General features: G+C 41.7%; 1 protein-coding gene across 1 annotated transcript in view; it reads right to left on the bottom strand.

Moving 5' to 3' along the window:
- CCDC171 (coiled-coil domain containing 171) overlaps positions 1-14,786 on the bottom strand; it is a 144,349-nt gene that overhangs the window by 117,939 nt on the left and 11,624 nt on the right. The window contains exon 5 of the mRNA XM_010001935.1: positions 11,919-12,065. Coding sequence (XP_010000237.1) covers positions 11,919-12,065 — 147 coding nt within the window. The remainder of the gene's footprint in view (positions 1-11,918; positions 12,066-14,786) is intronic.

Below are 14,786 nucleotides of genomic sequence, written 5' to 3'. Positions count from 1 at the left end.
TTTAATTAAAGCTGTGTAGTTTAGTTTTCAATCCAGCCAAGTCTCTCTCTTTTTCTCTCTCTCCTTCCCTACCTGGCTGGGAGGGGGAGGGGATCGAGAGCATTGTTCTCGGACCTGAGTCAAACGGTGACAGCACCGCTGAAACCGCCGCGTTTCCAGGGTCTGCAAACAGCTGTGCCGCAGCTACGGGGGGCGACGACCTGCGCTTGGAGTGCCCGCAGCCTCTTTGCTACCCAGCTCATCCTACCTGCGCCACCGTGTGGTGAGACAATTCCGGCTACCCCAGCTTATAGGGGAAAGTATAATCCAGCCATTCGGGCATATCCCTCCCTTCTCCTTCCCTCACTTAAATAACTAAGGTGTACCCATATATGTTTAATGTGTTTTAATCACTCCTTTTGAACCTCCTGCCCCAAATTGCTTTGTTTTCCCCACAATAAACCGTGCATTTCGTAAATTCTAATTGGGGATTGGTTGCTGTTATTGGAAATATTAGTAAGCACTGAGCAGTTATTCACTCGAAAAAGTCAGGGCATAAGCCCCTGTCTCCTCTGTGTGAGGCGATACCCACGTGTGGATCTCTCAGCAAATCCTGATAAGTTAATACACTCCAATAAGGAGATATAATAGGTCACGGATCGTGACACTTGGAAAGCTTCTTCTCTGGCCCAAGTCACAGAGATGGATCTCTATGATGGATCCAAGAAGTGAGTTCTTCAGTGGTTACACAGCATTTCCTTATCCAACACTGGCAACACTGGTTATTAACACTCAATCACTCCTTACTTCCATGTACCCCTAACAGGACAAATGAAGGTTGACATCTTAAGTATGGTATCACACACAAATTCATGGAATTTCCAAAGTTTCCTTTAATATTCAAGCTGAGACAATTTCAGTCTTGTAGAAAGAAGAAGGATATCTGGGATCTGTTTCCATGATAGCATAGATAGAACAGTGACTTATGAGAAACAGCAAATAAGAATTACTAAAACTTCAGTGTCAGCCTTAGAACTCATGGGCAACCACAGTATATGTTAACTCTAATCCCTTAATGTTCAGTCAGTTTTACCAGTGTCCTGTTGCATTTCAATGCTAATGTGGTTTCTAGGAGACGATTTCCACATGCAAACAGTTTGCAATACAATTTTCCAAACTGGCCTTTGTGGTTTTCACTTTTCTCAGCCCCTCACACCTGTTCTCAGTATCTCAATATTTGTGAAAACTGGGGCACAGTGAAAGACAAATTCAGTATCCTATATTTGTGCGATGCCACAGACACAAAAATATAATCATTTGACATTTGTACTTAACTAAAAATTCCCTTTATCTGATAAGTAACAAAGAAAACAATAGGAAAAAGTTACAACAGCTACTGTTTAGATACATTAATAGAAGCATTTTTTCTCATCTTCTATTTAGACCACTTCTGCAAGCTTTTTCAGTTCCATCTTACTGAGAAGTTCCCATAATACTTACACTTCCCCGCTTATAAGATCCAATCCTTATGTGAAATGCTCAGCCAAGATAAAGCTATAAGTGAAGGGGACACACATGTTCCTCATACCTGGATCATCATCCACCCACTCTGTTTGTGTGCTTCCATATTCAGGCTAATATCTTAATTCTTCTTACTTAAAAACATTTCCCTGTGACTCATAAATCAAATCAGGAGGTCAGTTCCAAACACATCTTTGGGACATGAGCTGACCACTTCCACCTAGTGTAAGAAATGCTGATGCCTCTTGATCATGGTAAGGTGGAGCCACCTCCTGTCCAGATAATACACAACCTTTTAGTAACTACAGTTACTTAACTACAAACAATTCTTAACTGCTGAATTAATGTTCCTTCAGCATGACCAAATGCAGTCAATCTTCACTCTAAACATTTCCAGGACACGAAGTCTAGTGTAACATGTCTCATTTATGATAGAGGAGCCATACTTGACTTGAACAACCCAGACAAACAACTACATTGGCATGGGGGCTACAAAATAAGCCATACACTTGGCTTTAGGTTATTTACTGAGCATAGAGATGTATGTTCCGAGGCAAGTAAAGGTGGTTCATCCACCTATCATCAAGTCCAGCGTGAGACTCCCATTTTTGTCCCACCACTTCCTCCAGCACATTTATTCAACCTGCTCACTCAGAAAGTTCCCAACAGCATTTACACACATCCACTGCAAACTGAGCCCAATTCGCATGTCACCACATCATGTGGAATGATGCAAAGTGCCTCCCTTTTTGGGTGAAGTCAATTTGAGGGTATATCATACTGAAGGCTCCCCACTTTGGAGCAAGCAGTTTGCCCAACGTGAGCCAGTGGGCGAGGCCTTGGGCAGCAGTCACACTGTCAATATTTTTTGTTTTACCTTAACAAATTCTACCAAGTGGGTGGTGAGTCCACTCAATAGGGTGGCAGGACTACTTCTCAATCTTAAACTGGGGCAGAGGTCCTGTCGGTTACAAATAAAAAAGTAAAGACAACAAGGACTACTTAACTTATAAAGTTTGGTTGCCTTTGGATAAACTCCAAGTCCATTCCAATCACCAATGGAATTGCAGCTGGCAAACCCATCAGAACTCTTCTCCCTTTCTACAGTTCAGCACCACAAGGGGAAAAAGCTGTCCTGTTTGGTTCTTATGCTCAGTAGCTGGTGAAACCCTTATCAGTACATGAACAGACACTGTTACTTTATACATAGACAAGACTAACTTGTGACTAGTTATTAACTCCTGGTGAAAGCTACATAAGACAGTATTGAAACAACTTCAGTCTGGCAGTGGGTTAGGAGTGACCAGCCTTCAAACTTGACTTGAATAATATGATGACATAGTAGATGATAAAGAGGAAGCTCCTCTCAGAAAGAAAGTCTGTATGTCAGTCTTGGCTGCAGTGATCACAAAGTGGCAGAGTTCAAGATCCTCAGGGCAGCAAGGAGGGCACACAGCAAGCTCCCTGCTCTGGACCTCAGGAGAGCAGACTTCAGCCTCTTCAGGGACCTGTTTGGTAGAGTACTACGGAATAAAGCCCTGGAGGAAAGAGGAGCCCAAGAAAGCTAATTAATATTCAAGGATCACCTCCTCCATGCTCAAGAGTGATGCATCCCGACCAAGAGGAAGTCAGGCAAAAACGCTCAGAGGCCTGCATGGATGAGCAAGGACCTCCTAGACAAACACAAAAGCAAGCCCTGACAGAATTCAATCTGACAAGAAAAGCTTCTATAAGTATGCAGATGATAAAAGGATGACTAGGGAAAATGGGGGCCCTCTCTGGAAGGAAATAGGAGACCTGGTTACCCAGACTATGGAGATGGCTGAGGCACTCCATGACTTTTTTGTCCCAGTCTTCACTGACAGGTGCTCAAGCCACACCACCCAAGGCACAGCAGACAAAGGGAGAATGCAAGAGTGAAGAACCAACCATGGTAGTGGTAGATCAGGTTCAAGACCTCAAGCAGATCAACACTCCTAATTCCAGTGTCATCTGCAAACTTACTGAGGATGTACTCGATCTTCTTGTCCAGATCATAGATAAAGATATTAAATAGAACTTGCTCCAACACTGACCCATAGGGAACACCACTTGTGACCTGCCACCAACTGGATTTAACTCCAGTCACCACAACTCTTTGGGCCCAGTCATTCAGCCAGTATCTTACCCAGCACAATGTACACCAGTCCAAGCCAGTAGCAGCCTGGTTCTACAGGAAAATTATGTGGGAAACTGTGTCAAAGGCTTTATTAAAACCTGGGTAGACAACATCACAGCCTTTCCCTCATCCAGTAGGTGGGTCACCTTGTCATAGAGGGAGGTGAAGTTAGTCAAGCAGCACCTGGCTTTCATAAACCCATGCTGAGTGAGCCTGATCACCTGTGTGTCCTGTATGTCTACTCAAGATTATCTGTTCCATGACCTTCCCCAGCACCAAGGTCAGTCTGACAGACCTGTGGTTCCCTAAATATTCCTTCCAGCCCTTCTTGTAGATGGGCATCACAATTGCTAGCCTCCAGTCAACTGGGACCTCCCTGGTTAGCCAGGTTAGCCTGGCTTAGCCTGGTTACCCTGTTTACCAGAACTGCTGGTAAATCATGGAAAGTGGCTTGGTGAATAATTCTGCCAGCTTCCTCAGTATCCCTGGTGGATTCCATCCACACCCATAGACTTGTGTGTGTCTGAGTGGTGTAGCAGGTTGCTGAACACTTCCCCTTGGATTATAGGGGCTTCATTCTGCTCCCCACTCCTGTCTTCCAGCCCAGGGAGCTGGGTACCCCAAGAACAACTGGTCTTACTACTAAAGACTGAGGCAAAGAAGGCATTAAGTAGGTCAGCCTTTTCCTCATTATTTGTCACTGTGTTTGTCATTTGTTCCTCCCATCCAGTAAGGGATGGAGATTCTCCTTAGTCCTCTTTTTGTTGCTAACATATTTAAATAAGCATTTTTAATTGTCTTTCACAGCAGTAGTCAGATTAAGTTCTAGCTGGACTTTGGCACTTCTGATTTTCTCCCTGTCTAGCCTCATGACATCTTTGTAGCTCCTCTGGAGTTGCCTACCCCCTCTTCCAAAGGTCATCAACTCTCAGTTTTTTCCTGAGTTCCTGCCAAAGCTCTCTGTTCAGCCAGGCCAGCCTTCTCCTCTGAATCACCTTTCAGCCCATGAGGCCTGCTCCTGCACCTTTAAGATTTCCTTCTTGAAGATTGTCCAGTCTTCCTGGACTCCTCTGCCCTTCAGGACTGCCTCCCAAAGGACTCTGTCAACCAGCCTCCTAAACAGGCCAGGGTTTGTCCTCTGGAAGTCCAAGGTGTTGACTCTGCTGAATCCCCTCTTTACTTCTCCGAGAACAGAGAACTCTCATTTCACGATCACTATGCTCAAGAGGGTCTCCAACCATCACATCAACCCTCTCTGCTTGCAAGCAGTAGGTCCAGCAGACACTCTCCCTGATTGGCTCCCCTCACCAGAAAAAGGTCTAGCAATTGTGAGACCTCTCACAGCTGCTTATAGAATATTTAATCTGCTTCTTCATCCTGGTTGAGTGGTCTACAACAGACTCCTACCACATCTTGTTGGCCCTACCCCTGATTCCTACCCATAAACACCCAATCACCCTCACTGAGCTCTAGACAATCAAAATACTCCTTAACATACACGGCCACCCCATCAATTCTCCCTCCTTGCCTATCCCTTTCAAACGGTTTGTAGCCATTCATTGTAGCAGTCCAGTTGTGCAAGCCATCCCACCATGTTTCCATGACGGCAACTGTATAAAAATTTTCCTACTGCACAATGGCTTCCAACTCCTCCTGCATGTTGCCCATGCTATATACAGTGGTATAGATGCATAGCATTTGGGCTGTTGATTCCACCATCCTTCTGGAAGGAGAAGTCCTCATTCCTCCATGACCATTCTAAGGTGCTTTTGTGGTTTCTAACACACCAACATCCCTTGTACCTTTGCTGTCACATAGATCTCCATCCTCTACCTTCACTAATATGGTAGACTGAAGGACCTCATTAGCGCACTGTCCCACAAATGCTGGTGTGCCACCCCAGGCTTATCTCTAGCAAGCCTGGTTTTCTCCCTTTCCCCTTCAAATCTAGCTTAAAAGTCCTCTGACAAGCCTTGATTACTCCTGTGCAAAGATCCCTTTCCCCCTCTGAGACAAGCATACCCTACCTGTCGCCAGCAAGCCTGATGTTGTATAGACTGACCTATGACCAAAAAAAATAACAAAATTCTGCCAGTAACACCAAGCTCAGAACACAGTATTGATCTGCTGGCTCTTCCTGTTCCCTCATCATTCCCTGCAACTGCAGGAATAGAGGGGAACACTGCTTGTGCTTCTCATTTATTAACAAGCCAACACAAGGCCCTGAAGTCTCTCGATTGCCCTCGGATCTCTTGCTGCAACTTCATCAGTACCTACCTGAAAAACCAATAATTGCTAATAATCCAAGGGCCACAACAGCACAGGAAGCTTTCTCTTCACATCTGTGCTGGTTGGGTTTGGCAGGTTTTTGGTAGCTGGGAAGGGACACCAGGGGTGGCTCCTGTAAGAAGCTGAAACGCTCCTCTGACTCCAAACCAGCTGGTCAGGAGCCAGCCATTAGAAAGACAACAGATGCACCTCTTCAATTAACATATAAAAGAATTGATATAAGACCTGAGAGCAGAAGAAGAGTTGGAGAGCAGAGTTGAGAGCAGTGCTGGAGCAGAAGTAACCAAGGTCAGTGAGAAAGGAGGGGGACAAGGTGCCCAAGCAGAAGCTCCCTTGCAGTCCCTGGTGAGACAGCAGGCTGTCCCCCCACAACCCATGAAGGAGCATGGCAGAGCATTCCCTGAAGGAGCATGATGGGGCAGACGTGGACCTGCAGCCTGTGGAGTTGAATCTGCAGCCATGGAGGACTCTGCCAGTGGAGGTGACTGTTCCTGAAGCAGTCTGTGACTCTGTGGGCAGCCCGTGATGGAGCAGTCTGCTCCTGAGAGACTGTACCTCGTGTGAAGGACTCATGTCAGAGAGGTTTGTGAAGGACTCTCCCATGGGAGGGACCCCCTGGGGAAGCAGGAAAAGACTGCGAGGAATCCTACCCCGCAGAGCAGGGAGCGACAGGAAACAACAGACTGTGGACCAGCTTTGAACCCCCATCCCCTGTCCCCCTGTGCCGCTGCGGCAAAGGAGGCAGAGAAATTAGGAACAAAGTAATTTGGGCCCAGTAAGAAAGGAGGGGTGGGGTAAAGTATTTGAGCACTGTTCTTTGTTTCATCTTTGTCCTTTGTGCATCTGATTTGTGATAAATTAGACTATTATTTTTTCCCCAAGTTGAGTCTGGTTTGCCTGTCACCGTAACTGGTGAATGAACGCTCCTTGGCCTGTCTCAACCCACAATGCTTCTAGCTGCCTTTTGTCCTCCCCATCACACAGCTGGCAGGAGTGAGGGGGAGGTGAGTGAGAGGCCACGTGGCTCATTCTTTGCTGTTGGTTACGCCCAAACCACATGATCTTTAGCTGGGCTCCAGGGAAGCAACAGACTTCCCTAAGAATTGTCTGATCTGCATATTGGGCCTTCTGTTCCTTGCAGAAGGGAGTGTCCTATGACAATGACCCATCTTTTTTCTTCATAGAAGCATTTTGACACAGGGAAGAGGCCGACTTAACCTCAATGACACCTCCAAGCGAGATGAAATCCTCATTATTGCTCAGTTCCACTTGTAGAGCCTCATACCTGCTATACTTGGGCACCTGGGAAAGTGAAGCAGTAAGGAAGTAGGAGGCACACCTGATGCACTAGGCAGGAACTTGTGGCCATGGCTCCCTACCTTTTAAGTCACTGTATTCAGCAGCTGGAGAGAAGATAGGGGATCACACATCCTGTCTGCCTGTTGGACCTGTTCCAGGGAAGGCACGGGGCAATTCCACGAGTCTCTCTCTCTTGCACTCCCTGATACTCCTCAACCTACTCACCTCGTCCCAGAGCTCTGTCACTAAGCTGAGGAGTTCCTCTACGTGGATGCACCTCCCACAGGTGTGCTCACTAATGCCATCTGACACTGCCTATTTTTTGCAAAAAAAATAGGGAACACTTCACGGATTCATATGTCATCCTTGTGCAGGGACTATACTAATCTTCTCTGTATCATTCCAATTTTGGTACGTGTGCTGCTGAAGCAAGCAGAAGATGACATATTTAGCAGGACATGAAAAGGTCTTACAGGTGGGGGAGCAGGAAAGGGAATGTGAAAGCTAAGGGAATGGTCTTTAAATGGCAACTCAAAGTCTCAGAAGTATGGCAGCATATTCAGTCTCAGAAGTAAAATCAACCAAGTTATGGGACATTTTTCAGGCCTCATGAGAGAGGCTTAAAAACTTTCAGAGACCTTGAGCTTCAGCTTAATAGGAGTTGGCAGCCTCAAACACATAAAACAAAAACCAGAAAATCACTACATTTCTGTGAGCAAAACAATGAGTTTGAAATTTATGAACTAATCATTCTGTTTCTCATGGTAAAAAACATAATCCCCTTTCCTCCACTGTTTGTCAAATAGCTTTCCCACCAAGCTTTTTGGCAGCTAGACACATAAGAAACACTTTCTTTATATACACATTTCTCTACATCTTCCAAGAAATCATCTTTCCAAAGCAATGGAGTAAAAGCCTAAAATAAAATACACTGGTTCCAGGAAACTGATTATCGTAAATGGTAGTATCTTGATGAGTTCAATAAAAACATTTTTCTGTAACAGTGTGTGTTCCAAGAACTCCATGCCCATGCAACAGCACACCACATTGGCATCCCTGCAAAGCAAAGAGCTGGCAGGTTAGATACTGTACTAACAGCTACCTTTCAACTGATAAGTCCACAGAAACTTGCCATTATTCTCTCTCTTACTTTCTAATTTCAGAAACGAGACATGTACTAGAAACCAGACTAAAGCTAGAAAACCAGACTAATCTTTTTTAAAAATAAAGGGGGAGAGGGGGCATACTTTTTTCACTTTCCTTTCTTCATACTATAGTCTATTAAATATAGATCTTCCTAAGAGTGCCATCATACAAAAAGAAACGTAATCTAAATTTATTATAACCTTTCATTGCTGAAACATGCATATTTTCCCATGAACTTCTCCCTTATGCCCAGCAGAGTGTAGTAAAGGAACAGCTTTGTGAAATAAAAAAAAATCATACTCACTGCCTATCAAGAAGTCATGTATGACAAAAGATTGTATAACAAAAAGTATGTAACAAAAAACTTACTTACAAGATTGCCTTTTAATTAGAATTACACTATCCTTCACACAAATCACCTTCAGAAATTTGCTGCCATCATAAAGAACTTAAAACAGACATTTTCTAACCAAATGCACATTAACATAAGGTATTCTGCGTGAAAACTGAAGTAAGACGGGTCTCGCATGTCCATCTTCCCCCGAACCCCAAGCTTCCATCCATAGGCTAAAAATTCCATTAAGAGAAATAAAGAAATATAGGGTCTATTTCAAGAAAAATTTCAGCTCACTGTGTTTGGGGTGTAAGGCTTCTGTATCTGAATAGAAATCCATCTCAAACACTAATATCATAGGCAAAAATAAGAGTGGTATTTAACCACAGCTGGAAGTTATCAGAACTTAATCCATATTTCTTACATGGGTAATGCTTATTCCCATAGAAGGAGGAGCTTTAAATTGACAGCTAGAATACCACAGAACTGTGTGAGAGTTACACCAGATGACCAAAACCACAAGACGAGACACACAGTGAAAATTACTGTCCAAGTTTTAGCACCCTCCTGTAATGTCTCTTCCACAATATATGGGAAGAATTTGGCAACTAAGAATAACATCCACAGAGGCTAGAATGCTAGTGACACAGCTGTTAGAGCAGAGGAGGAAATTCTATTGGCAGCAACGTGTTTAAACCCCAACAACCTCCAAACTTCACAAAAACACTTCTTTGTACTTGGAAATGCAGCATGGCCTTTTAAAAAGTCATAGTCCAAATTCAAAAAAGTAAGCTACAGAGGTGAAGAGCAGTTCATCTGGCCCCTCTGGCTGTGGTCTTCCTACTGTTTCAGCATGAAGGACAGACAACACCTCTGCCTGATTGAGCTCCACAGCTAACAGAGGAGGAGGAATGACAAATCTATAAATCAAAGAAAGGTTGCGATTAGATTTCAAACTCTGTTCATGTTAAACTGTTCCTCAGTATATCTATTTTTGGGAGAGGATTATGGGCAAGAGAGCAACTTCAAACAGACAGACTTTATTAAACTGACTTTTCAAATTCATAATGCCTAGTCTTTCATGACCACAGAAAAGGCAAAATAAGTTCTGCACAAATGGTCATGCAGAGTATTGGTACCTGGTAAGACGCAGTTGATGCTGCTGTCACAAACTTCTGTGTTTGAGTCTACTATCCAGTATGAAGTCTACAGTAACGAATACTGTATACAGTAATCAATACTGAAAGTTTAAAATATCTGGTGCTTTTGCTTCTTAAAGAATAAAGGTATTTTCAGAGATCCTCATCTCTTGGACTTGAAGTACAGAATGAATATGTTATTATTGTAGGCCCTTTCAGACACTTACATACAATTTACTTTTGAGATGGTGAAGTGAGATGCAAGCTGACTAAAGCATACACATTGCAGTCTAAAAGACTTTTTTTCTATTTCACAGGGATTTGTGCTAATTTGCTTAAACCTCTGAATGGAAGAAGTTCAATCACATACATTCCTTAACTACTGGTTAAATATCTGTACTTACAACAAGTACCATGAGACTGGATTTTTCTGTAGTCTGAATATGTTGTTTTCTAACAACATTATTAAGAGATTCAATAAGGTAGAATAATCTAATAAAAACTATGCAACAAAGAAAATATCTTAGCTCTTTGCAGTTAATAGATAGCATTCCCTGATAAAATAACCACCAGGCCACAGCAGTTAATATATTTTCAAGGAACTGAGTAGTTCCTATTCAAATGTACAGAGTGAGCACACCCAAACAACATATTTAGAAAGAGAAATAATTTGCTGCCTTGGTTCTCGAGTCCTACTTAAATATACTAAAATCCATGAAGGAACAAAACAGGCCCTTTTTCATGTACTTGGATGCAAAAATATTTCCTTTTAAAAGAGCTGTTGGAACTTGACAGTGCATAGCACTTTCCAACTGAAGGTGATTCTGCCTAGACCAAAAAATGTGCAGCTCACAATACCTGACAATAGATTTCCCAGAGATCTCTTTGAGGGCACAAAAGTCTACCTTCTTGGTCAATAAGTCAGTGGTTTTAGTTGAAGAGTTTGATCTTCCCTGTAGGAATTTTCTTTTGTACTTCATCTTTAATGCAAGGCCCTACATACCTATCAATCAATGCTTTAAACACTTCTTTTGCCTTTAAGGGAAAAATAACAGAGCACTGGAACAGGCTGCCCAGAGAGGTTGTGGAGTCCCCCTCGCTGGAGACATTCAAAACCTGCCTGGACAAGTTCCTGTGTGATGTGCTCTAGGTGATCCTCCTCTGGCAGGGGGGTTGGACTAGTTGATCTTTTGAGGTCCCTTCCAATCCCTAGGATTCTGTGATTCTGTGAAACACAGTTGAAAAGTGTATGTCATTTATTCCTTTAGGTGTGCTAGTATCCTGCAAGTGCCCATTCTTGAAAATGAATTGCAGAAAACATTTAAAGATGCATTTGGTAGAAAACATGTATCAGGATAAAGAATCATCTGCTCACTATGTCACTGCCTTTCTGGAGTGACAAATGTTCTACCAAGAAAGTCTTGGTCCAGATAGTACATACAGATAACACAGTTACTACAAAGCCTATTTGTGGAGAAACAAAACATTAAAACTTAGGAGAGAATGAGCAGTTCAGTAAAAGAAGCACATTATCAGTCTTCAAAACTTGAGACAGGTGTTACTCGACAGACAGCCAAAATATAACTACTTGTAGATTCAAGTCTAGACAGGAAGAGGCTGCTTTAACACCGCTGTGATCTTCCAGTATGCAATTCTCTCTACCTAGCACGACATCTGGTGACTTTTTCAGCTCCAATATATTTTCCATTGCAAATGCACTCATTCTCAAAATTTGTTCTTAAGACCAAAAGATACAAAGGTAGACAAACTAAGAGGTTAGGGGAAAATGTATATAGTTCCTAAAGCAAAGCTAGCCTTGTTTTCATGTTTGCATAAGCTTTTCCCAATCTGCTGTTCAAACATCAGTCTCAAGTCAGACAGTGTAAGTGGCATTTGCCTGTCCAGTCTTTTCAGCAAGAAACTCATATTCAACACTTTGTTAATCCAGTACATAGAATTCACAGCCTAACTGGAAGGTTCCATCCCTCAAAACTGAAATTGCTCAGCTTGTCAGAGCATGTTGAAACTAACAGTAATAGTCTAAAAGTCTTACTTCAAGTTCTTGTTTAAGTCGCTGCTCCCGTTCAGCACTACATTCAAGCTCAGTAGCCTGACGCCTCAACAGTTCAGCACAGCCAGTGTGTTCCACCTCCACTTCTTTCATTTTCTTGCATAAATTCTGCAGTGTATTATTCTGCTCCTAGAAAAAATAAAGCATTAAAAGATACTTATAGTAAGGTAAAGTACTACAGTAAAGAGTTCAAAAGAGGAATACTTTGTGAATGGAGACTGCATATAAGAACAGGCTACTACAATCTAACATGCTAGCACGTCAACAGCTGACATGCTCTTCATTCACCACCAGGTAAAATGTGTTGGTTTAAAAATCACTACAAACTTGACCTTCTGCAGAAATACAAAAATCAGAACCAATTCCCTACCAGGAATCTTACTCTCTAAAGAGTATAAGGCTGCTGCTCCACTCCTCCACTCCCTTCTCTCTTTCAGCTCAACGGCAATGATAGAGAGGGAAACAGGTAAACTCATTTGACAAGATGATAAATAGGGACAGAAGTTCTACTTTGTTCTGGTTTTATTATTAAATTAGACATTTTTAGAAATAGTTACTCCTATAGCCTAAATAATCTATATTACTGTAACAGTTTTCTGTCTAGAAATCGAATTACTTCAAAAACATTATCTACATGAACTATGGAGTTCTCAGTAGAATAACATAACCAAGCTGTTCCTCACTTCAGTTTCTGTGTTCATAAGTTGAACCAAGCTGCGGCCTGGAGTAATTACTAGGAATACTGCACTCAGCAGCTCTGTGGAGTCACTGCTACAAAATCCACATTTACATCACACCAGGCTCAGAGGAAAGTAGCCAAATAATGAACCGCGGGTAGTGTAGCATATACTTAAGCTGGAGATCCCAGAAGCATCAAAAAGAATAGCTTTGGTCTAGTGGACAGGAATAAACTCTTCCATAACTGGCATCAGAAACATGGTATAAATCCAGTGATTTAGTTGAAGGACCTTTGGAGACCCAATTTGTTAAAACGATTTTCTGTGCAAAACACATGAAGATTACAATAAGTCCTCCTGTTCATTTACTTCTAGTCAATATCATAGCAAGAGACATTTTGTGAAAATAAGGCAGCTGGTCTGCAAATCCTGCTATTACCTTTACATCACATAACCTTGTTACTAGAAATTACTAATCATAAGGCATCTGCACAGCAGAGAGGAGGAGAAAATGAATTATTCATACAGAATTATTTTATGGAAGACTGAAATCTGACAGAACCATGTTTATACATGAAGATCAGAGAAAAAAAGAGTCCTTTCCAAAGTTTGGAAAATTATTTTTAGAAACTCCTCCAGACCAAAGGTAGAAACTTTTGGCTACTCAAACATGACAATAGGGGAATCACCACTCTTCTACAGTGCTAAATGTTGCTGATTAGTAACTGAAAAAAAATAATTGTATTTTCTCTCTTCTTTCATGCACAGGCACTATGGCACATTTTTTTGGCAGCCTCTGAAAAGATAGAAAGGAGCATGCATGTGAGACATGTGAAGAAAAAAAATGAGAACCTCAGTATAGCAAAATACTGCAAAAATAGTATACTTGGATATGGACTAAATTTAAACTAATCCCCTAACTCTGCCTGTAATATCCAGCCAAAAATGCTAAAAAACTTTTTTAACCATTTTTCTAGAAATATACAACTACTCTCACTATCACCACATGGGAAAGATATACAGATATTTATCTCTTCAGGTATACCTTGCAAACATAAACAAAAGTGAACCAGGGAAAGCACACATGAAATAATAATACCCAGTTTGCTTGAAAATACTACATCAAGACTTATAAACGTTTTATACTGAACATGTAGTTAACATTAATCAGACTAAAATTGACATTAATACATCAAGCTTGTTATGCAAGTCCACATAAGCTGTTAAGATTTCAGAATCTTAGAGAAACCTCTGAACTTTTCAGACTTGGTATGAATCTGTGCAAGACTATCCCAGCAGTCACCTGCACATAGGAGGTTCAAAGAGAAACATACTTCAATTCGTTAAAAAAAAAAATATATATATATACACGCATATACCCTTGTATACTTGCATGCTATATACACACTTTCTACACATATCTGTTTATGAAAAACATAGCTGATTTTTTTTAAGTGTGTATAAACACCATGGTTTCACAAGCGGCCTCAGGAAAATCTTGAGTGCCTCTGTGAAGGAATATTATATTCTGACTAACCACAAGGTGATGCTATTGCATTTACTATTGAACTCCCAACATTTTTACTATGAACCCTACAGCATGCTAAGCACACCTGGTAGAGCGTACCACAAATGTGCAGTGCTTCTCTGTCAAAAAGCAGAAGATTACTTTTCCTCCATACCTCAGAGACACATTTTAATAGGTTAAGCTGACTTCATTTCCACGCCTACCTCAGCATTTTCAAAGGCAAGTTCTGAATTACAATTCACGAAGTGCAGCTTTTCAACAAGGACTTGCACGCATGCTTAGAATCTTATGTCAATGTAAGTATTAAAACAAAAATTTAATTTACTTCATCTAAGCTTTCACATCATAACTCAGAGACAAAGCCCCTCTCTTTTGTCCTTAATTCAGAGAAAATCCAGTTCAATGGGATCATTCTTCACCATCAGATCTCCTGATCATTAAGAAACATACAGGGTCCAACTCCTTTTGCAGCTCATGCAGAAAACACTACATATTCACACACTACCTGACAACTTATTCAGGTCTCATTATTGCATCTCTCTTTCCAGATTTGCTTTTCGACAAATAGCTGAAGAGTCAGTACCTATGTGATACACGTAACTAAGGGACTCTCTCTCCCCCTCTTTTTTTTTTTTTTTTTTTTTT

The sequence above is a fragment of the Chaetura pelagica genome, unplaced genomic scaffold, assembly GCF_000747805.2.
Source record: "Chaetura pelagica isolate M959 unplaced genomic scaffold, ChaPel_1.0 scaffold345, whole genome shotgun sequence".
NCBI lineage: Eukaryota > Metazoa > Chordata > Aves > Apodiformes > Apodidae > Chaetura > Chaetura pelagica.
Note: the sequence above shows the minus strand (reverse complement) of the source record. Positions and strands in the feature narration are given on the sequence as shown.